The following is a 21,535-nucleotide window of genomic DNA, read 5'->3' on the forward strand; positions in this document are numbered from 1 at the left end:
GGAGATGGAATGAAGCTGTGTCAAGAGAAGTTCAGGTTGGACGTTAGGAAAAGGTTCTTCACTGAAAGGGTGGTCAGTCACTGCATCAGGCTCCCCAGGAAAGTGGTCACGGCCCCAAGCCTGTCAGAGTTCAAGGGGCGTCTGGACAATGCTGTTAGTCATATGGTTTAGTTTTAGGTAGTCCTGCGAGGAGCAGGGAGTAGGACTTAATGGTGCCTACAGGTCCCTTCTAACTCGAGATAGTCTATGATTCTATGATCCAAAGGACCTCACTTTGGCTGAAGAAGTCTGGAATGCAGTAGGCTCTGGCTTCTCTTCCCATATGGCTGATGTCTGCTTTCAGCCACGGCGGGGAGGATATTTAGGAGCTAGAAATTCTGCACTTGCAATTAGGCTTCCTTCTAGCAGAGAAATTTCTACCTACGACACTCTGGCCTAGTTGTTTCAGGACTACAACCGGAAGGCAGAGGCAGGTGGAAAGAAATCAGGTAGGAATTAAACTACCATCATCAAAGTCCTTCAATTTATTACAAACTTCTTAAAAATTGGACAAAGCCAAAAGCTGACACAGTAGTATTAACTGGAAGTCTTGAAAACAATCATACATGGTTCACATTTTGACACTATTAACAGTAAAGACATCTATCTTCTATGGTGATATACCTCAATATCTAAACAAATTTCTTCCTGTGAATATGTATCAATGATGTGATCAAGTAGGCCACTTGGCACAGTGCCACCCACTGCACTCAGTGTAAACATTTAGATGGTCAAAACTGGTTCTATTTACAAAGTTTTCCATGCAGGACAACTGACTTTTTCTTCTAAAATTATACAAAATATTTTTAAGAAAAGGATGACATCGCATATTTCTATGAACAACAATGAAAAAAGAGGAACCATATTAAAAAGCTGAACTAAAACCAACAAATAGTTGAACTGAGGTAAAGTTACAAAACAACCAACCCTTGTCACTGATTACAGGGCTAAAAAGCAGTTCAAATTTCCAAGCCAAGAACTGACCCGCAGAAGAGCCAACCATTATTCCTTGATATTTTGAAGTAGCCTTAATAAATGAGACTCAATAACCTGTTGAACTAAAGCAGAGAAAAAATCAGGTTAATCAGTGTTCAATGTTTTTTCACATCTTTAGGGTTGTACTATTTTTTCCTGGCACATGCCAGCTTGCCCTGTACAATCATTTAATAAAAACCAGACAGGAATACATTAACTCTGGGAAGGGAGTTTGCATCCCTTCAGAAAATAAAAGCCTCATATAATGCAAAAACAATACACCCAGTAAGATGGTTTTTGGAGGTGATGATCTGTTCTCTGGTTTGATTAGGCAGATAGCATACAGAAGGAAACTTCTAAGCGTATAAGTGGAAAGTAGGCAAAAAAGTTTATTAGAAACTACTTCTGTGGAACGTTTTGAGATTGAACTCTTGACATCTAGACATCTAGACATCTGTGAAGTTACTTACTCCATAAGTATAGGGCGCTGCTTGGAGAAGCTACATGTGCAGTGGTGGGCTTATATTTGGATTCAAGTAATTTCTGTAATGGCAGACATTTCACAGCTTTCAAAATGAAGGCAGCATGAGGGAAAAAAAATGAAGCCTCCCTTCTTTGCTTCTGTTTTCCAGAACCAAGTAAAGTAGCCTAATTCACTGATCCTGGCACTATTACTGTCTGCCTCCAAGATAAACTAGAGCTAGAGCTAGTCTGACAGGGGAAGAAGGTTTTGCAAACGACATCACATGATGCCAATCAACAGAACGCCAGGGTGGGGGTTTCAGGAGGGCTGCAGGCCTCTTACCATCGTCCAGTGCAACCCACGCTCCTTTGTACAGGTTGGGGGAGCAGCTCAGCTGCCCTTGTCTGAATCATGGCTGCATCAGCCCTACACACCATTATTTGTGCTCACAGATGCAGATCCAGGTCAGTGACATTTTCTTACTGGGTACCTGGCCTTCTGAGACAGGGACGTAAGCTTTTACCCATTTTGGGCTGATACATTTAGGTCTATTAAGATTTTTAGGACAGGGATCTTCTTACAGCTGCAAATCCTCTACTAGGCCATTACAGCAGCTACATAAACACGGAGCAGTAAAAATAAAAATCAAAGAATTCACATTTGCAATACTCACCACTCCGATAGCCCAAGGCTACAGCCAAATCCATGGAATTACAGCCAGCATCTGTTTCGATAGTTGGATCAGCACCGCTTTCTATGGAAAATAGGAAAAAAACCTCATATTTCTGACAAGGAGAACTGATAGTACATTATTACTGATAATTCAGTTTGGACAGTCTGCTTACCAAGGAGAATTTTTACACATTTCACATGGTTCCCATGTACTGCATATAGTAGAGGTGTGCCTCCATTCTGCAAAAGCAGAGAAAAGCCTTAGACACTTAATGATTGAGCAGTCTGCAACTGTAATTCCTTAACACACCACAATACTTCTATGTATCAGTAAGAGACTTCACAGGTTTTATAAAAATGAGGTTCCATTTTGGTTCTTCACAACTTCCATCTTTTTTTGTCCACTGTTTAGACTGTAAGCTCACCCTTCTACAAGGACTCAGCGTTAGTCTCATTCGCTTTTTACCAAAAAGTCAGAACTAGTAGGGCCAACTTCTGTTATCCTACGGAAGTTTTGAAACTCTCAAGATATTTCAGAAGTAGTAGAACAATTTTCAAACCCAAGCCAGTGCTATGCCCCGTTTCAAACTTCTGACCAAAGCACCTTCCGACATAAATTCAAGCTAGTCTTACCCAGTCATACTCATTGACATCAACTCCACAGTCGAGCAGCATTTTGACAATATCTGTGTATCCTTTACTGCAAGCCAGTGAGAGGGCACTTTCTCGCCCTTTCCCCAAAATCTGAGGATCTGCACCCTGACATAATAATAATTAAAAAAATCAAATTAACCACACTTTTTGTAAATGTAAGGTTTTACACAGAACTTAACTTTAAAACTTCTAAGTTCATAGCAGCATTGACTTATGAAGGCAAATTGAACTAAAAAGTAAATAAAGAAATTTAAAATGAAGTGTGTTTTTTTCCTTACATTCTGGAGGAGAAATTCTACTACTGCTATCTGCCCATGAGCTGCAGCCCACATCAGAGGGGTAAATCCTTCTTCATCCTTATGATTGATTACATTTTCTGTTTAAAGAAAAATATGCGATTTAGTAATCCCTTTCTCTAATTCGGTATGAGCTGGTGAAATACATTGATGTATACATGTTGAGTGAACTGAGGTACCAGTGTGTCCTACAAGTCATTCTCATCTTAACTTTAAAAACAAAATTTTATTCCAATGGTGGTGCAAGTATCTTTGTCCAAGAAAGAAAAAAACATCCAACTGACCAAAGTAAAATTTAAGATTTGGGTTTATTTATTTTTTTTAAGCTCTATAAATTTAAGCTCTGTTTTTACTCAGGAATGCTGCAAGTTGTCTGTAATCTGGGCTTCATCTTTGGAAAGAAGAGAAGGGCTGCTTGCAAAATAAATATGTACAATCTGTAATATACTGTAGAAAGTGTTTTTTTCAACAGAGACACACAATCTTCTGAAGAATTAGCTTGTAAAGTAATACAGATAGTGTAACTTCATTCACCGCAAAATTCATGTTATCAATAGGGTGTTTTGTGGAAACAATTAAGGTCTACTTCTAGTGCAGCTGGGAGAAGGAAAAAGAACTTTTTTCAACAATTGGCTGACTGAAATAGTTGAGTTGGAATTTTTTTTTAGTATCTACGCACTTAAAAAATCCCATGCTTATCATAGCACCGTAATATGCACTGACACTCCAGAATTGATTTGCTTTCCATATACATGGCTAATTACAAAGTATACAGACTCGGTGACTCACTACCTGCTTTCCAGTAAACATTTCAGCAAAGATGCACTGAAAGCATGGCTGATTACTAATAATACAATAAGAATATATTATTAACAGTACTCAATTCAGTATGTTATGTAGAGCTGAAATTTTGTATACGTATTACGGATACACAAATATCACACCGAAGACTATCACAAAACTCAGAATGAGTAGCACTATTATATTGCAGGTGTGAGCCATGGCTCAAATTACCAACGTAGAGCTCTATATGTTGAATGATTAAATAGAATTGGAAAGCCACCATTAATAGAAATGTGCTTTAAATTACAAAGATACTTAAAAAAACCAAAACTCCTCTGATAGAACTAACAGATTCTCCCTCCTCATTTTCATGGATTACCTATATAGCTGGGGAGTAGGGGGAGGAAGGAATTTACCCACAACTCCTGTTAACACTAATGTTTAATTTAAAATCCAAATCATAGCAATGAGTGAATAGAAGACTGATGTGAAACCATACTCCACATCCGCAAAGAACAGATACCTCAAATATCCTTCAATTTGTACCAGAATTGAGGATTTTTTTTAATACAGCTTTGGGGAAAAAGTCAAGCACAACAAGGGTATAAATGCCCCAAAGAAAAAAAGGAAGGCATTTAACCTCCCTCTGTCTCACCTTGTTCAATACGTGTGGCCAGATACAACATTTCTCCCTGAGCAGCCAGCTGATGAACTGATAAAGCTGCAAAAAGGAAAGCAAAAGCATGTGTTACACACACCAATTTTCATTCTGCTCTATTTGAAGCTCAGCATAACATGTCCATCAGCTTGAGCAGTACAGAACTTGGATTTGAGAGTGTAGATAGGTTTCACCTTAAACTCTGAACTGGAATCACTATCTTAAAAACTGGAAAGTTTTCAAAGAGTTTCATAGGTTTAGGTAATTTCTTAACCAATGTATAAATCGTACTAGACAGCAAAGATACTTCCTACACTGACTCTTTACAAGGCAACATGCTCTCTTCTCTGCTGCTTGGTCAGCAACCCAAGATCATACTAAGAACATTTACCAAATGAAAACAAGCATTTTTTGACAAATTAAGGCTGTGTAGTTTAAAAATGACATCTAAGAGATCACATGCCATCAGGAGACCTGTCATGCTCCTCAATAAAGCCTGTAGCATGACTCTCACTCACTACAATGTGGAATACATCAGACATTACAAAACCATCACAACATGACATCTACAGGGGAAGAAAAAGATTGTGGGTTTTTTTTTTTAATTTTTAATAAAAAGTACCAAGCATTAAAAGCAGAATAATGCTTAAGAGATTATAAAGAAAAAAATCTCTAATCCCACAGTAAACTCTGCACAGGTGCATGGTTTTGATAATTACAACTTGGAGCAGGTTTGAAAGGTGCTCAGGAGGGAATATATAATACATTATCCACATTATATAATAACAAAACTAGCTAATGATTACATAATATGTAAATGTTCACTGTCCTCTTCCGATTCACTACATGAAAGTTTGATTTTTTTTTCTCAGAAAGACTGCATATTTTGTTCAGAGGCCTATGTTGCAGTTCCAGATTCATTTTCCCCATGCAAGCAGCCTTTTTTTTTAAAATATCGGACTTATAATTTATAGAGGAAATAACTTACAGATGAAGTAAATTACAGAGAATTAATTTATAAAGAAAATGCTTGACAATTAAGAATAACAAAACCCCCAAAATAATATTGCCGTCTTGACTTTCAAAATCGATGACACTCATGACATTTGCAGTAGCCTGTAGCACTTACCAATCATCTAATTCTAATTAATTTTACAAGATGCACAAGTTCTGAAAAGAAGTATATGAAGCACATTAACTTAAAGCTTAGAAAGGATCAGAAATATCTTTGTATTTTTTAAATCAAGAATTGGATCCTTTCTGGAAAATACGCTTCAGTAATGAATTCAATACAGCAGGTGGATTACTATTTTATGGTTGGAACCATGTGAAATTAGACAAGACTATCTCAATGTTTTCTTCCTATATTAAAGTTCATTACAACACCAAAGAAAAAATCAGAAAAATCTGTCAAGCATCTAACATACAGTTCACAAAATAATTATTAACAGTAAGGCAGAAGGATACTTACAATTTACAAGCAGAGGTGTTGTAGAGACTTCATTTCCTCTGTGTTTGTTAGTTAGGGTAGTTGATTGTTTTATTGGTGAGAAATGCTTAGTAGTTGATGGAGTATAAACATGTCTTACTTGGATGCCAGGGGAAGGAGAGGTGTGGATGTTGCATTCAGCTACATTGAACAGAGAGAACAGACAGGATTTTAGTACTAGTAGGAGCATTAAAAGAAAGCCACAGATTCCAAGTCAAACTAGAAAGCCAAACCAGTATCACAAGATCTTTAAAATTCGCATTAAATAAGCTTTGTGACGTGCTTTTTTCCACTGTGTGAGAGTTGAATAAAGGCCTGTATTCATTTCTGGCATAAAACAATGCTGCTATCCCACAGGTTCAGTATGGTGTAACGTCATCCAGAGGCAAGTCGGTGTCTAAATGAGGCAAGCCTTTGTCTAGATTTTCAACATGCCTGGCATGGATTTACCAGGTAGGATGGCTCCACTTAGCCTGTCATACCCTTGCTAACACTCTCCAGTGCAATAACATGATGCAGCTCTGGTCAGCCATGTTAGTCAGGTAACTGCTCAGCTCATCCCTTTGCCCGCTCTCTACCCAGTCTACTGCATGACTGGAGATGGCCTTCACTAATTTTCTTCACCAGGACTTTTTCCACTCCTGTTGGATAAAATTGCAACTGCATTATGAATGCCTTATCAATACTTATCCAGCAGGAAGAGAGATATTCCACACTAACTTACATAAAATGCAACAGCAGCTCACCACTTAGAACTCAAGAAGTCATTCAGTGCTGCTGTGTTCATTTGTACTAACTCTTCTAGCTTTCCATTAGAATCTAATGGCATTTTATTACAAAACATGTATGTTATCTTGGCTTCTAGTTCTCAAAAGTAGGTTTTGAGAAGTAACTGAAAAGCCAAATAATTGTAAAGAAGCTAACTGATTAAATACTGGAAAAACATGTTGAAGGATTAAACTCCATTATTGGCTAAATTGATTTGATACCAGTGTGCACTAATAATTAATGACTGGAAGCTAATTAACATGGACACTAAATTCACACCGTCGAGAACTTCATGATCATAAACCCAAGCACAAATGTGGGGAGAGAATCAATTAAAAGTAGAAGGTAACAGGATGCAAATGAAATTACATTTTGTTTGCCAAATAGCTACAGCTGACGTGATCAAATTAAGAGACCTACCAAGGGATTTTTGACCTGCGGCCCCTGGGTCTGCAGGACTACTTCTAAGGGGTTCACAAATGCTACCTAAAAAAAACAACCCTATCACTGATGGGTTTAAATTTGCTGTTCAGATCTGCAGCTCCACTAGTAAGCATTTAGGGCCTGCAAATCAAAAAAGTTTGAAAATTACAATGACTGAACTGCAGCCAAACAACACAGATCACAGAAATCATCAAAATCCACAGTAGATCTGTGTTTGTGTTTGTTATAGGAAATGGGTCAAATTCAACTTCATGAAAAGATACATTACTAACAGTCTGAAATATTACAGCCAGCACTGGAAACCACAATTGTTGAAGGGAAATAGATAAAAGTCCTAATTCTTTTGTCCATCGATCTGCTCAACCATGAAAAAGCATGGATCAATTCTGATGAAGCTGCCCTGCAATGGCTGGAGATTAGCTGCAGGGATCCAGAACAGCAGCTATGTTTGCTTTCAAGTAGTGCAAAGCTGAATTGGCGAGCCAATCACTACAACAACAGGCTTTGTACAGCCATATTGATAAAAAACGTCAACAGCATGAGCTATGTTATTTTGTAATCGTACTAGTGAGAAGATGAAATGTGCTGCAGAAAGCCACTGAACTTGAAATGATCACATATTGCTTTCGTAGTATTCTGTAAAGACATATACGCTCAACAACGCGTAGCGTGTTGTAGGACATGCTACACAAAAGAAGTAAGCTTGCTTTCATAATCAGCATCAGCTCTTATTAAATTACACTGGAGACTTTTTGAGCCACTACTTTTTCAATTAAAAAAAACAATTTAAAATGTGCTTTAAAAGATAATCTTGGGGCAAATTAATTTTACATTAATAATCCGTTAAACATATAATAAAAGTTAGGGGAACAAATCTTAGAAAACTATTACTGATTCACAGACATATAAGGCAGAGGCTTTTTTTTAAAAAAACATAACAGCTTAACAGGATGACACAGTCCACACATAACAATTTGTACCATAAAGTTCAACCTTTAAATAAGACAGATGCCACTTCAAGGTCAGAGTTAACTTGATCTTGAATATTTTTACTGTCCTCCTCATTCAAAGATTTCACAAATCGTGAGCAGACGTTCATATCAAATCTATTGGGCAAAATGAATTTCATTCCCATGGCGACACTCTGAGCTGGGCCTTCCTCTGTGCTAGAGTCAAGCTGGTGCTCCACTTTAATGTCTGTCATGGACGGAAGGCTGTAGCTAGGGGGACATTCTTCTACGATTAACTGGGCTCCAGCATCTAAGTTTGTTGAAGATGCCATGGCCTCAGTCATGTAAAAGTTTTATGCAAAATGTTTCTTCATAGTTTCTAGCCAAAAGCAGTTCCAGCCAACCAAGCTGTGTCTAAAGAGATCTGGATGTTTGAACAACCTGCAACCGAACACATGTAACATAGGTTAACAACATTCTGGTGAAGTAATGCATAAAAATACACCAAACTTGGCTTCAGTTAAGCTTATGGCATTTGGTTTTGATAGTCAAAACCTTGGTGAAATATCAGTCCTACTGCTGTCACAAGCTATTGACCAAACCCTCCATTTAAATTTTATCACATGGATATTTAAGCCAAATTCCGTAATGAAGCCAGTAGGAGTTTCATCAAAGTGACATTTCAGAATATTAGTCTGGTTGCAATAAAGAAACAACACAACCAACCACATTTACACCCAGACAGAAACAAGCTATAAGGAGAAAATGACTTTATTGCCTGAAAACATTAGACTTGAAGGGAAAGTTAAAGTGACTTTATGTCCCTTTATGACTCTAAGTCTTCCATAACCTGAGTGAAATAAATGGCTTCTACCATACGCATAGGACAATGATAAATCCCCTTTTAGACCGACGACAGCAAAACATCCCAGAACACCCGGGGCTTCTGACAGCGCCACGGGAAGCCCAACGTCAGGCCAGGCTCCGCCGAGCGCCTGGCAGGCAGAGCGGGCCGGCAGCCCGGGAACTCCTGGCGCCCTCCCCCCGCGCTGTAGGCCGCCGGCTCCGGGACGAAAGGCCCGAAGGCGAGCTGCTGCTGCGGCTGCGGTAAGGCCCTCCACGGACGCTGCGGAGCATTCGCCGCCCGGCAACCCCTCTGGCAGAGCAGGCCCGCGGCTCCGCTCCCGGCAGCCCCGCCTCACCTCGGCGCCGCCGTTTCCGCCGCTAATGGGGAGGAGGAAGTGACGCCCTACCGCCCCGCCAGCGGTAGGACGGAAGTGACGCTCCATCGCCGCGGTGGTGATTGGCTAGGGAGAGTCGCGTCCTGATGACGTAGTGCTCACACGTGCGCGTTGGCTCTCCTCGAGGCAGGCCTGGGGCTCGCCACAGCGGCCGCGGCGGCGGGGCGCGGCGTGGCCCTCGCCCCCCAGGCGGCGCGGATCGGTTAGGCCCTCCCCGCGCTCCTCCTGGAGAGGGAGAGCCACCCGCCTGGCCGGGCCCGCAGGCGGGAGCGCGACTCGTGAGGAGGCGCGGCGCAGGCCTTCGCCTGGGCCGGCGGCCCCCGCTGCTGGTCAGCCATGGCTACGTACAAACCGGTGGTGGTTCAGGCGTTTCCCAGGCTCGGCGAGAGGATCACGCAGGACACGGTGTACTGGCGGGGCTACAAGGTAGAAGGCAGCCCTCTGCGGCGCGGGGGGCGTGGGTAGCCGGCCGGCCCGGGTGGCTCCGCGGCTGGCGCGGGTCTGTGCTCTGCTCCGGGCTCTTCTTACCAGCTCTCGCGGCTTTCGGTTAGAAGTCGTTCTTTAATGTCGCCCTGGAACCTGCTAAGCGGCTTCCTAGGCAACGAGGATGATTTGTGCCCCAAAGTGGCCCAACAGACGTAGTTATTGCCCCAGAATATTTGTTTTACAGCTTTCGTGCGAGTAATCAAAGTATTTTTAAACTTGCGTGAGTGAATAAGGTTGATTTCTCCTCAAAACACGTAATTAATGGGTCAGTAATGCGTGAATGGGAAAAAAAATTTATAAGAGCAGAAGTAGCCTGGCAGAAAAGAAACTCAGCAGGATTGTATTTAAATGGTTCTAAATGGAATTTTGAGCTCTCTGTGGGAAGATTAGGTTTTGTTTTGCTGTTTTCATTTGGATGGTGTGCTTATGCACATTTAATGATCTTCATTGCAATTGTTTTAGACACCTGTTCAGATAAAGGAATTTGGTGCAGTAAATAAAATTGACTTCTCCCCGGTTCCTCCATATAACTATGCTGTCACAGCCTCCTCAAGGGTAAGTGGCTTTTCTGAGGTTTTTATGTTCTTGTCCTTCAGCTGGTATCGTATGAGCGAACTTAATGCCTTCTTGTTTTGCTAGATCCACATTTATGGTCGTTACTCTCAGGAACCAATCAAAACATTTTCTCGCTTCAAAGATACTGCTTATTGTGCCACATACAGAGATGATGGCAATCTGCTTGTCGCTGGCAGCGAGGAAGGTAGCATCCGCCTCTTTGACATTAGTGGAAAAGCACCGCTGAGACAATTTGATGGTCATACTAAGTAAGACAGTGTTGTTTTTTCCTTTGTGTGCACAAGCTTGTTTGCTGTATATACATGTGTCTGCTTTGCATGTTGCTGAAGGTCTGAATAATACTGATCTATGTTGCTTGCAGCTGTCTCATGCAGATCTTACTGAAAGGTAGATTTTAAAATTTAATTCAGAATTGGAGTGACTTTTTAAAAAATTCTAAATATCAATTGAGTACATGGAAGAATAAATACATTTTCCAATTCAGGTAGGTGACTGTTAATATGTTGTGTAGACATAGTCTTGTGACTACCTGGTGCTGATAAGCACGTTTTATTTGATGCTGGCAGGAAAAGAGTTCTAAAAAGTGGCTAAACAAAAACAGTGAAGAAATATGCCAGGAAGAGCAGGAATCCCTTAAAAAAACAAAACAGAAAAAGTGCGTGATGCTGACAAAGGAGTTAGAAGGGAGTTCTGATGTACCAGTGAGGAGAAGACAATGATAATGCTTAGATTAAATAGATTGCAGTGCTATGGAAGACCAATACATGTTTTATCTATCTAGAACAACAACAACAAACCCGCTTTCACAGGAAAGCATACAGGCAGATCTTGAGAGTGTTTCTGTTTGAGGTCTGTAGTGGTAGATTGGATATTATCTCCTAACCACTAGGTTATCTGTAATGAGATTTAGGGTATCTGTGTTTTATGTCAAAGTCATTCTCTGTTGGGATGTTACAATGATAATACAGATTTAAATAGTGATTTTTAAAGGACAGGAAGAGTGTCCAACCCAGTCACACTTAAAATTCACTATTATAATTTTTTTCTAAAGGACAGTGCTAGTGCATAGACCTCTAAGTAACAAATGCAGAATTTACAGCTTTTGAATGAGCATCTAATAGACCTGTAAAACCTTTAAGGCAGATCGTATCAATGCTTAGGTAAGTATCTGTCAGCATAACCCTTTTCTGGCTGGAAATACAAAAACTAAAGTGTTTTTAACCTCTAAAGTGAGGCTTTGTAACTTCCAACTGTAAATACTTTGCACTTTTAATTTAGAGAGAATACTTTAATAAGGCTTTCATACAGACTAACTTTCTAGAAACAAGTATATATTTTAACTTTGGATATTGTGGACTTTGGTTTCTAGAGCTGTTCATGTAGTGGGCTTCCTGTCTGATAAATACCGAATATTTTCTGGTGGTGATGATTATTCATCAAATCTGTGGGATATTCCGAGTGCTACAGAAATCGTCTCATACAGTGAACATTCTGACTATGTGAGATGCGGCTGTGCAAGTAAAGTGAATGCAGATGTCTTTATAACAGGTTTGATTTTCTTTTTTGTATATGCTTCTTTGGGATTGAATTGCAGAAAAATGCAGAAAGTTAGTTTTTGATACAGTAGGATCTTGTTTATTATATTTTAAACATGGAGGATCTCTCTTCCTACTCAGTGTCTACTTTGTTGTTTCCTTTTTGCTTGCTTTTTAAGCTTGACACTGATGTTTGTAGGGAAACTCTGATTGAATTAATTTGTAACATGTTTTTGCTTTAGCCTGTTAGGGTTAATGGGACTGTTCTGACTGGCCTTTGAAAGTTTTAAGAAAAGCCTGTGAATGTATCCTTTAGTTAGGATTGACTGAAGTATTTTATCAGGTTTCCAGAGCAGGACACTAGTTCCATTGTAGTTTGTACAGCCCAAAACTGGCAGACTCAAAAATGAAAGGTCGTATGAGGAGTTATTTGAAACCAGTTGCTTTTGGTTTTCCTAGCAGTAGCTTTCTATTAATCTGTGGTAAACTGTTGTGAGAAAAACTAGTATTCCTTACTTCAGGGGGCACAAGAGACTAGGTTTCATCAGGTTGCCTGATATTTATTTTTATAAATACACTTGATCAATGAAAGGGAAATGAAATTAAGAATTAAATTACTTTTAAGGCCTGACATGTTGCTAGGGCTAGAATTAGAAGGCTTATGTTGCCTGAAGGCTGTAAATTAACCAAGATAAACCACAAGGTGTTCTAAGTGTATAGTTTAAAACTGTTTCAGTTTAGCAGGAGCTCCTTTAGATTGTAGGACGTGGCTGTTTTAGTTCCTGAAATAATTGAAATTATGAAACTGAAGCTATTTACTGTGTTGTTTGCAGGTTCCTATGATCACACTGTGAAACTATTTGATGCACGAACAAAAAGTAGCGTCATGACAATAGAACATGGCCAGCCTGTGGAGAGTGTGCTTCTATTCCCTTCTGGCGGGCTTCTAGTATCTGCAGGTGCTTCAATAAAATCAAATTTCTTTTCTGTGGCCCTAATTTGAGAAATACTTCAGCCACTTCTTTCTTGTGTGGTGTTTTCATTTGGTAATGAAGTGGTAAGTGATGTAAGAGCTGGATTTCTCAAAGATGATCTTTAGGAATCTGTGTTGTTCTGGAGGGTGAAGGTAGGGGTCTTTTTGGCTCTGATTTGATTTTCTTGTAGTTGGTCCAAAAGAAAAAGACAAGATACAGACTTTAATTCGCCCAGTGCTAAAGTGAAGGAATGAACATACTTAAGAAGTTTTGAAAAGATGGGACTGTATCTTTCTCTTAATGATGACAAAGTTTTTTAGTCTCTTCTTGCCATTGCATCAGAAGTCCTGTAACCCAGTAGTATCTAGATTATTTTTGGTAAGGAGTATGTTGAATCATTCAGCTGTGCCTGCAGAATGGCCTAAAAAAGAGCAGACTTGTAGTGAGTAGTCTTGTCCCAGGAGATAGTAATAATGGATGGGGACGGTGAGTAGGTACAGAAAACTCTGTGTTACGAAGGAGGCACTGTATCACTCTGTGAAAACTTTCTCCAGAGAAGTGTAAATGTGTACATATGTCAAACTGTTTTATGTGCTTCCTTCTTACAGGAGGTCGATATGTCAAAGTTTGGGATGTACTAAAAGGCGGACAATTACTAGTTTCACTTAAAAATCACCATAAAACTGTAACTTGTTTATGCCTGAACAGCTCTGGACAAAGGTTATTGTCAGGATCCCTGGACAGGTTAGTATATTTTGTGGCTTTGTTGTGATTTAAATTCCTGAGGACTTTTTTCCTTTGAAAGTTATTATACATCAGTGTGAATCTGTGCATGTTTTTTGGGCTTAAACACTCTTAACTGTTAAGAGAGAGATCTTACTTGAAAACATGTCTTGGGGCCAAGATACATACTGTGATATACATTAACCTTTTCCTCTTATTAGCCTGAATGTCAGTAGGGGTTGCATGTGCCATTTGGGAATGTGTGTGGGGAACTTCTGAATAAGCATTCATTTTTCTGAATCTCTAAACTGACCTTTCCAGTCTCCGTACAGTAACTATTCTTAACTTTACTTTAATACAGTTCAAATAACTGAAAGTGTATTAGTATTCACCTTTAAAGAGCCTGGTTTTTGTGTCTCTGTTGCTTTTTGTACCCAAGATGCACGGTGAAATATGTCCTTGGTTGTTTGTTTGTTTGTTTGGGTTGAGTTGCTGAGTATCAGTACTCAATCTGTTGTCTCTGAGACGTTAGAAATACGAAGTAGTCTGAAATGACAGTGGTTTGTTCTCTTCCTCCCTCCTTGCCTCCTGTACTTCCTAGGCTTCCTCAGGCTTTATGATTACAAAGCATAAGCAGAGGGATCACACTAGCTGTGCAGCTATTTGTCATTCAGTGCTCACAACACTGAAGTTCATACTTGTTGTAAGATAATGTTTTGTTTTCCCATTTGTTAAGTATTTCTTACCTTCAATGAAATCATTAAAGAGCAGCTGGATACATGAATATCTATGGATTTACTTCCAGAAATTGTCAACAGATCTTACATTTAAAATTTAAGAACAAATTTGAAGACATGCTGTCTTAGTGTTTCCTAATAAGCATTGCTGAAGTCAGATAGTCACTACATCTGCCTTCAACTTCTTCTGTCATTGCCCCATTTTCATCTTTCTTGGGTAAGGGTAATGCTTTCTTAACTTTTGCGTATCTTTTAGCAGAACCTTTCTGTTGCAGGAGAGGTAATAACTAAGAAGAATGCTTTGCATAAATACTCGGTTTCCTTAAATGATCTATAGAAGTTGAGAGTGGTGAAATTCCTGTAAAGTGTCTACAATAAGGCATTAGTAATGAGGTTTTAATCATTACTCTTCTGTATAGGCATGTGAAGATTTATAGTACTACTTCCTACAAAGTAGTCCACAGCTTTAACTATGCAACATCCATCCTCAGTCTTGCGTTGTCGGTAAGTACATTAGAAATCTTTCTAAGCGAGGTAATTACTGATAACTTCTAAGTCACTGAAGTAATTAATTTTTGCTTTCATTGCTGTTGGGTGTTTCAGAAGAATGCTGTACATGCAAAGTAGGATGACTGAATATATTCCTCCTGAGTAAAAAATGCATTAAGAGGTTTTAAACATAATACATTCAGATACCAGATGTTACCTGATTAGATCTGTACAAAATTGTGTATTTATCAAGGACAGTATATATCATAGGAAAAGTATTCAGTTTAGAAGGGAAGTCCTTTGACTTTAAGAAGATTGTACTCATCTTTTGCCTTTCAGGAACCTTGTGAGTCCTCTTGTGTGGCAGTGATAAAAGAAAAAAAGTAGTTCATTTGTTGAGAAATTTAGAATAGGGTGAACTTGTCTTAAAAGCTGTTGGTCTCAGGTTGGTCTGAGGAAGAAAAGAGGAGGGGGCATAAGGTATGAGCATAAACAAACTTGTTTGCCAAGGCATGCGTCTTACTGTCTTGGAAACAGAAAACAAAGACTCATTTCTCTGAAACATTTGAGTTCCAATGGATAAGTGACTTGCTGGCCAGAAATTTGGAGGCTAGCACCACTTTTTAAAACAATGCTGTCGTCATGTAGTCACCCTCTTACTTATGTAGCCTCTGAAGGACATGTAAAAGGGACTGTGAGGGATCTTTACTACCTTTGCTACTTTGCTATTGTCCTGCTGTTCTGGAACCTAGGGGACGGTGTGTGTGGAGGGGCTGTCTTCCTTTCTTCATTACCTGTCTTGTCCCCTAGGGAGCTAGAGCTAAATGAGTTTTTATTTTGGTTGAGGTGAAGAGTACAGAACCAAAAAAAACCCATACCCTTGAAGCCTCTACAGCAACTGCAAAACGTGCAATACCTGTAGTTTGGCATCTCTACAGCTCTGTATATATCTTTTGAAACATAATCTTTTGTTTCTTATTGACTAAAACTCTTGACTTTTAAATGGTCGTATGAGAAAGTAAGACTGACTGCACTGGGTCAAACCAAAGGCTGGTCTAATTCCAGATGCTGCTTCCAACTATAGCCATAAGTAGATGTGAATGGAAAACTACAACCAGGGCAAGTGTGTATGATAAGTTTCCTGACATTCTCCCAAACTCCAAACTCATTTTCAGATGAGAAATTAGCTCATCAGAGTGTAGTTTCTGTTTAATTCAAAGAATTTCTCTTACACAAACATGCTCAGTCTCTCCTTGAGTTTGGACAAACTTTCAACCTTCACTAGATTCCTTGACAAGGAGTTCCACATTTGGAACTCTTCACTTGTTGTGTGAAGAATTGCCTCCTTTTGTTCCATGTGAACCTTCATTAGCTTCATTTGATGCCCCTAAACGAGACATTGACCAGCTGATCTACATCTGTATGTGTCATAATTCTGTAGGCTTTTAGCATATCCCTCCTCAGTTGTCTTTTTTTCCCATGCTGAAGAGTTATGTCTCAAATGAAGCCAGGGTTTTTTGATTTTTTTTTTTTATTCTGAATCTACTGGTTTTTGAGAATGACTTGCATAGGATTTAAGATGTGGGTAAACAATGGATTTATTCAGTGGCATAATGACTTTCTAGTTTTTATTTCGTCTGTAGTAATTCCTAACACTTCCCCCCCCCCCCCCTCCTTGCCAGCAATTGAGCATTCCAGCTAATGGTTTTCATAGAATTATCTGTTAATAGTAACAGGTCAGAACTCACTATTTTATATGTGAAGTCAGTGTTTTTCTCCAGTGCATCATTTAAAATTATAAACTTTAGCATCAAATACATGCAACCTTTGTTATGTAGGTGAGATTTATACCAGTGACTGGTATCTTGAACAACTTTCAAAATCCTGCTGTTCCATGATAGCTTTCTTATAGGTGGTGCTCATGTCTGCTGGATGGCATGTAATAGCCAAAGGCAGTTGTACACCATTGAAAAAAAACCCAACCTGTCATAGATTATACTTACAGAGGGATGTTAATGAGTATTTGAGCTTGCTTCACTAGTCAGGCTGTAGTCCCTCTAGGTATTTGTTAAAGGTTTATTAGATGGATAATGTTGCTTACGATTATAGCCTTGAAGCTGTCCCTGTTTTGAATAAGGTATTTGACCATGGGACCTCATAGAGGTGCCTTCCAACTTAAGTTATTCTATGATACTGTGATTACAGCCTTATCATGAAGAATAAAAATTTTAAAATCTGCATGGTAGAGCACACATCATCAAATAAAACACTAGGTTCCTAATTCTGTGATTTCTTCATTTTAGCCTGAAGATGAAACCATAGTCGTAGGCATGACCAATGGGGTGCTGAATGTTAAACATAGAAAACCTGAAGAAAGGAAAGAAAAGTCTCAAAAGAAGAGACAACCAGCATATAGAACCTATGTGAAAGGAAGAACTTACATGCCAAAACAGGTATAGGGGGGTGAGAAAATTTCTTTTTTTTTTTTTTGGTGTGTGCTAAGCTGAAGAAAGGGAAGAGAGGGAAGATAAAAAGATATATAAGCTTTTTCATGGTAATACATCTAATCCATTGTGTATGTGTCTGTCTTATTCTGAACTCGTCTTTCAATTCTAGGAAGATTTCTGTGTCAGTAAACCTGTAAAACGTGTTTTGAGGAAATACGACAAGCTGCTGAAGAGCTTTCAATCTTCCAAGGCTCTTGATGCGGTACTGGAGGTAAGGCATTGGATTTTGTCTCATCAAAATTGTGTGCTGTGATCTGACGTGGACTTTTTCTGTATGTCAAACTAATTTTATTTCAGTGTATAACTAGAAAGGAATCAAACTTGTCTGGGTTTGGTTTTGCCAATATCAGCCCTGTTTTGTGTGTAAAGATGTTGCTTTAGAACTAAACTCTTCTTACATATGTCCAGCCACCCATCAGACTTTATACTCCTGAAGTTACAGTTGCAGTCATGCAGGAACTACATCGCAGAGGAACACTGAGGAGTGCGCTTGCAGGCCGAGATGAGAAGCAAATTAATCTCCTGCTTACCTTTGTGGCAAGGTATTATTTTAACCTGAGTTCTCTGACTATTTAGAGACCTGTATTTCTTAATAGCTTTTGCCACAGAGTCTCAACAGGTCACAGGTGGAACTCTGGTACTCTTGAAATCTCATATGCCTTCTGCTTTCTGATATCAAGGTCTGGGATTTCACTTATAGTACTGAACTGTTTATCTGTTGGCACAAAAAAGTATTTCTGATATTATGACAGAGTATATTTTACTTTGCCAGACATTCTACCCTTAGTCTATTATTTCCTGTTTCCTCGATGAAACTCGTGTCTTCATGTACCTGCGGCTTTTGCCAATCCTCCAACCCCCACTGCCTTCCTGAAAGGAGGAGGGTAAATACCACATGTAGCTTTTTTTTAATTCACATGCTCTTCTGTGAAGTCTCTTCATGAAGAAAAAATTGTCTGTATGCCTGCATGAGAAAGCTACTTGTTGGTGGGAGGAGTGCAGTTGGCAAAAACGAGTAAATTTGGGATGTCTTCTAATTTTGCAGGCGTGTGATCGAGCCTAGATTTACTCCTGTACTGGTGACTGTTGCAGATATGATCACTGGTAAGTACAATACAAAAAAGATTCTCAAAGCTGTATAGCTAGCTTGGAAATAAGTTAAAAAGTGCTACATTTTTAAGAAACCAAACCTTTTTGGCTTTGTTTGTAAGTATGAACTCAGTGTCAAGAGAATGATCCAAAAAGAGATATTGCCAGATAACTTTGACCACAGTCAGTATCTGATTTGCACCAGCTACAGGAAGCTCCTCATGGTCTCTAAGTATCTTTGATCTTCATGTTTCTCTACTTACATAGTACAAGTGACTTCCCCTTCTCCAATGCAGTAAATATAGAATCATAGAATCATTAAGGTTGGAGAAGACCTCTAAAATCATTGAGTCCAACCATCAACTCAGCACCACCATGCCCACTAAACCATGTCCCTAAACACCTCATCTACACGTCTTTTAAATACTTCCAGGGATGGTGGCTCAACTACTTCCCTGGGCAGCCTGTTCCAAGGCCTGACCACTCTTTCAGTAAAGAAATTTCTCCTAATGTCCAATCTAAACCTCCCTTGGCGCAACTTGAGGCCATTTCCTCTCGTCCTATCGCTAGTTACTTGGGAGAAGAGACCAACACCCACTCGCTACAACCTCCTTTCAGGTAGTTGTAGAGTGCGATAAGGTCTCCCCTCAGCCTCCTCTTCTCCAGACTAAACAACCCCAGTTCCCTCAGCCGCTCCTCATAAGACTTGTGCTTCAGGCCCTTCACCAGCTTCTCTGGACACGCTCCAGCACCTCAATGTCTGTCTTGTAGTGAGGGGCCCAAAAATGAACACAGTATTTGAGGTGTATTTGTGTAGTATTTGAGGTCCTAAAAACTTCTGTTTCTGTTAATTTGACTTACTGTTACTGTGAGTACATATCAATAATTAACACTATTTTCAAAACACCGTTAAAGTTGTCTTATTTGTCCACAATGTTGAACTTGTGCCAGACTCCTTAAATGCATCTCTAACTAGCTAATATAATTTTCATGTTTTTATAGATATCGGGATTCTTAAGTGACTTTTTTCTTTACAGACATTTATCAGCCTGTGGTTGGGCAGTCGGCGATTGTTGATAGACAATTCTTGAGACTTCAGGAAGCCATAGGAAAAGAGATTGACTATCAAGAGGAACTACTAGAAGTTTTGGGAATGATGGATACGCTGTTTGCTACTTTTACTAAGAAAAGAGCTACTCATCTAGAAGAGAACAAAAGTAATGGTCTTACAGAGACCATTGAAACAAATATGAATAACTGACTGACAACCAGCACAACAAACTGTCACAAAAATAATGTGGACTTGAAATACATGACCTGTTCTCCTGGTAACTTTTTGTAATAGTGACTTTCAAAATAAGCCCCTCTATGTTGAAGTTCTGTCTTCCCAGCTGTGTTTTTGAATAGACTGAATTCCTGAAGACAGAGAAAGAGGGATGTTTTCAAGATTTTCCATGTCATAGTTTTAAAACAATTTAATTTTAAAGTTTTATTCCAAAGTTATATAATTTTAAAAGAGTCTTTTGTGCATCCAGTACTAAGTCATTATTCGATTTAGAGAATCAGTCAACAATTTCCAGTTTTTATTTACCAGAAAATAATTGAGGATTACCTAATTTTAACGTGTCATTGTCCTTATTTAAGGTTAATATCCCGTCTCACGTACTTGGACATAGGAATAAAACCATGTATGCATTTGATAAAACTTTACTACATTGTGTTTTCTCTCCCTGCTTCATCTCCATTTCAGACTTCCATGAATTCATAGGAAACAGCAAAATTACTCAAGAGAACAAGTGCATTTCATTATTTTGTTTTGTTTAGAGCAATAGAAGAAATATGCTTATGTATATTGAAAAATTTGTTAGTTTCGTTTTTTTAAAGAGTGCATATACATTTATGAATTGTAATTCTCTAGAAAATAGATAATTCTTACTTCTAAAGGGAAATTAATTCAAATTAAATTAATATAGCGAGTAAACCGCATACCAGTGCGAAAATCCTCAGTTAAGTAAAAGAACTCAATTTTTGTGTAATTCTGTCATTTTCAATGTACAGTAGATGCAATTTGAGTCTACATTATTATCAGTATGTATTTGAATACTGGGGTAATGGTTTATTTTAACTTCAAGCAGTGCTGAAGAAGGATGGTATACTTTGGAAAGATGGGTGTGCCAAAGGCTGCTCATGTAGGATGACAGTAGGGTAGAACTTCGTCCTTAACCTGTTTTCTGTGACTTGCATTTTCCCCCAGGCCTGGAATTTATTTGAGATATAATATGAATTTCCTGCAAAAGGCATTTGCTCAAGTGTGGCAGTGAAAGGTGGGTATCAGTGGTAGAAATAACTTAAACGATTTTGCAAGTTCTACCTAAAACCTTAACAATCTTTGACTGAAAAGTGTGGAGCAGTATCTGGTCTGCCCTTAATATGTGAGCAATATATGTTCCTGGCTATGGTGATTTGCTGGTTTTGAAGACTTAGGATGTTAATAGGTAATAATAAGGAGCACGTTCATGCAAACCTTAAACTTTCAGTTTCCTTGCTGCTTACTTTATTATTTTTATTTTATTTCTGCTAATGGACCTGAACTTTCTTTTGTCTTTTAGGAAATCTGTGTGCTACTTTTAATTGTGTGACTTAATCAGGCAATATATCTTAGGAGATGTTGTGGTTTAACCTGGCAGGCAGCCAAATATCACACAGCCGCTCGCTCACTCGCCCGTCCCCAGTGGGACAGGGAGAGAATTGGAAGGGTAAGAGTGAGAACAACTTGTGGGTTGAGGTAAATACAGTTTAATAGAACAGAAAAGGGAAAATAATAATAATGATAATGATAGAATATACAAAATGAGTGATGCACAATGCAGTTGCTCACCACCTGCGCTGACCGATAACCAAGTAGCGATCGCTACTTCCTGAAACATGCCTACAATTCATATACAGAGCATGACGTCACATGGTATGGAATACCCAGTTGGCCAGCT

General features: G+C 39.0%; 2 protein-coding genes across 6 annotated transcripts; one reads left to right on the forward strand and one right to left on the reverse strand.

Moving 5' to 3' along the window:
- Positions 1–495: 495 nt before the first annotated feature.
- On the reverse strand, positions 496–9,466 carry ANKRA2 (ankyrin repeat family A member 2). 5 transcript variants are annotated; one of them, XM_075137520.1, is made up of 9 exons: positions 9,394–9,466; positions 8,235–8,632; positions 6,012–6,170; positions 4,538–4,603; positions 3,082–3,179; positions 2,783–2,908; positions 2,323–2,389; positions 2,151–2,231; positions 496–1,097 (listed from the first exon to the last, which is right to left on the reverse strand). In XM_075137520.1, the coding sequence occupies exons 2-9, from the start codon at positions 8,533–8,535 to the stop codon at positions 1,042–1,044; spliced, it is 954 nt and encodes a 317-aa protein (XP_074993621.1). In that variant the 5' UTR covers positions 8,536–8,632; positions 9,394–9,466; the 3' UTR covers positions 496–1,041. The 5 variants fall into 5 exon arrangements, with proteins under 5 accessions (XP_074993621.1, XP_074993623.1, XP_074993622.1 ...); XM_075137522.1 differs by lacking the exon at positions 9,394–9,466 and adding an exon at positions 9,071–9,378; XM_075137521.1 differs by lacking the exon at positions 9,394–9,466 and adding an exon at positions 9,066–9,378.
- Positions 9,462–20,258, forward strand: UTP15 (UTP15 small subunit processome component). Its single transcript, XM_075137519.1, has 12 exons — positions 9,462–9,858; positions 10,381–10,473; positions 10,558–10,742; positions 11,864–12,042; positions 12,863–12,988; positions 13,612–13,747; positions 14,883–14,967; positions 17,256–17,405; positions 17,569–17,670; positions 17,868–18,001; positions 18,505–18,563; positions 19,586–20,258. The coding sequence occupies exons 1-12, from the start codon at positions 9,769–9,771 to the stop codon at positions 19,807–19,809; spliced, it is 1,563 nt and encodes a 520-aa protein (XP_074993620.1). The 5' UTR covers positions 9,462–9,768; the 3' UTR covers positions 19,810–20,258.
- The last annotated feature ends 1,277 nt before the right edge of the window (positions 20,259–21,535 follow it).

The sequence above is a fragment of the Calonectris borealis genome, chromosome Z (assembly GCF_964195595.1).
Source record: "Calonectris borealis chromosome Z, bCalBor7.hap1.2, whole genome shotgun sequence".
NCBI classification, from domain to species: domain Eukaryota; kingdom Metazoa; phylum Chordata; class Aves; order Procellariiformes; family Procellariidae; genus Calonectris; species Calonectris borealis.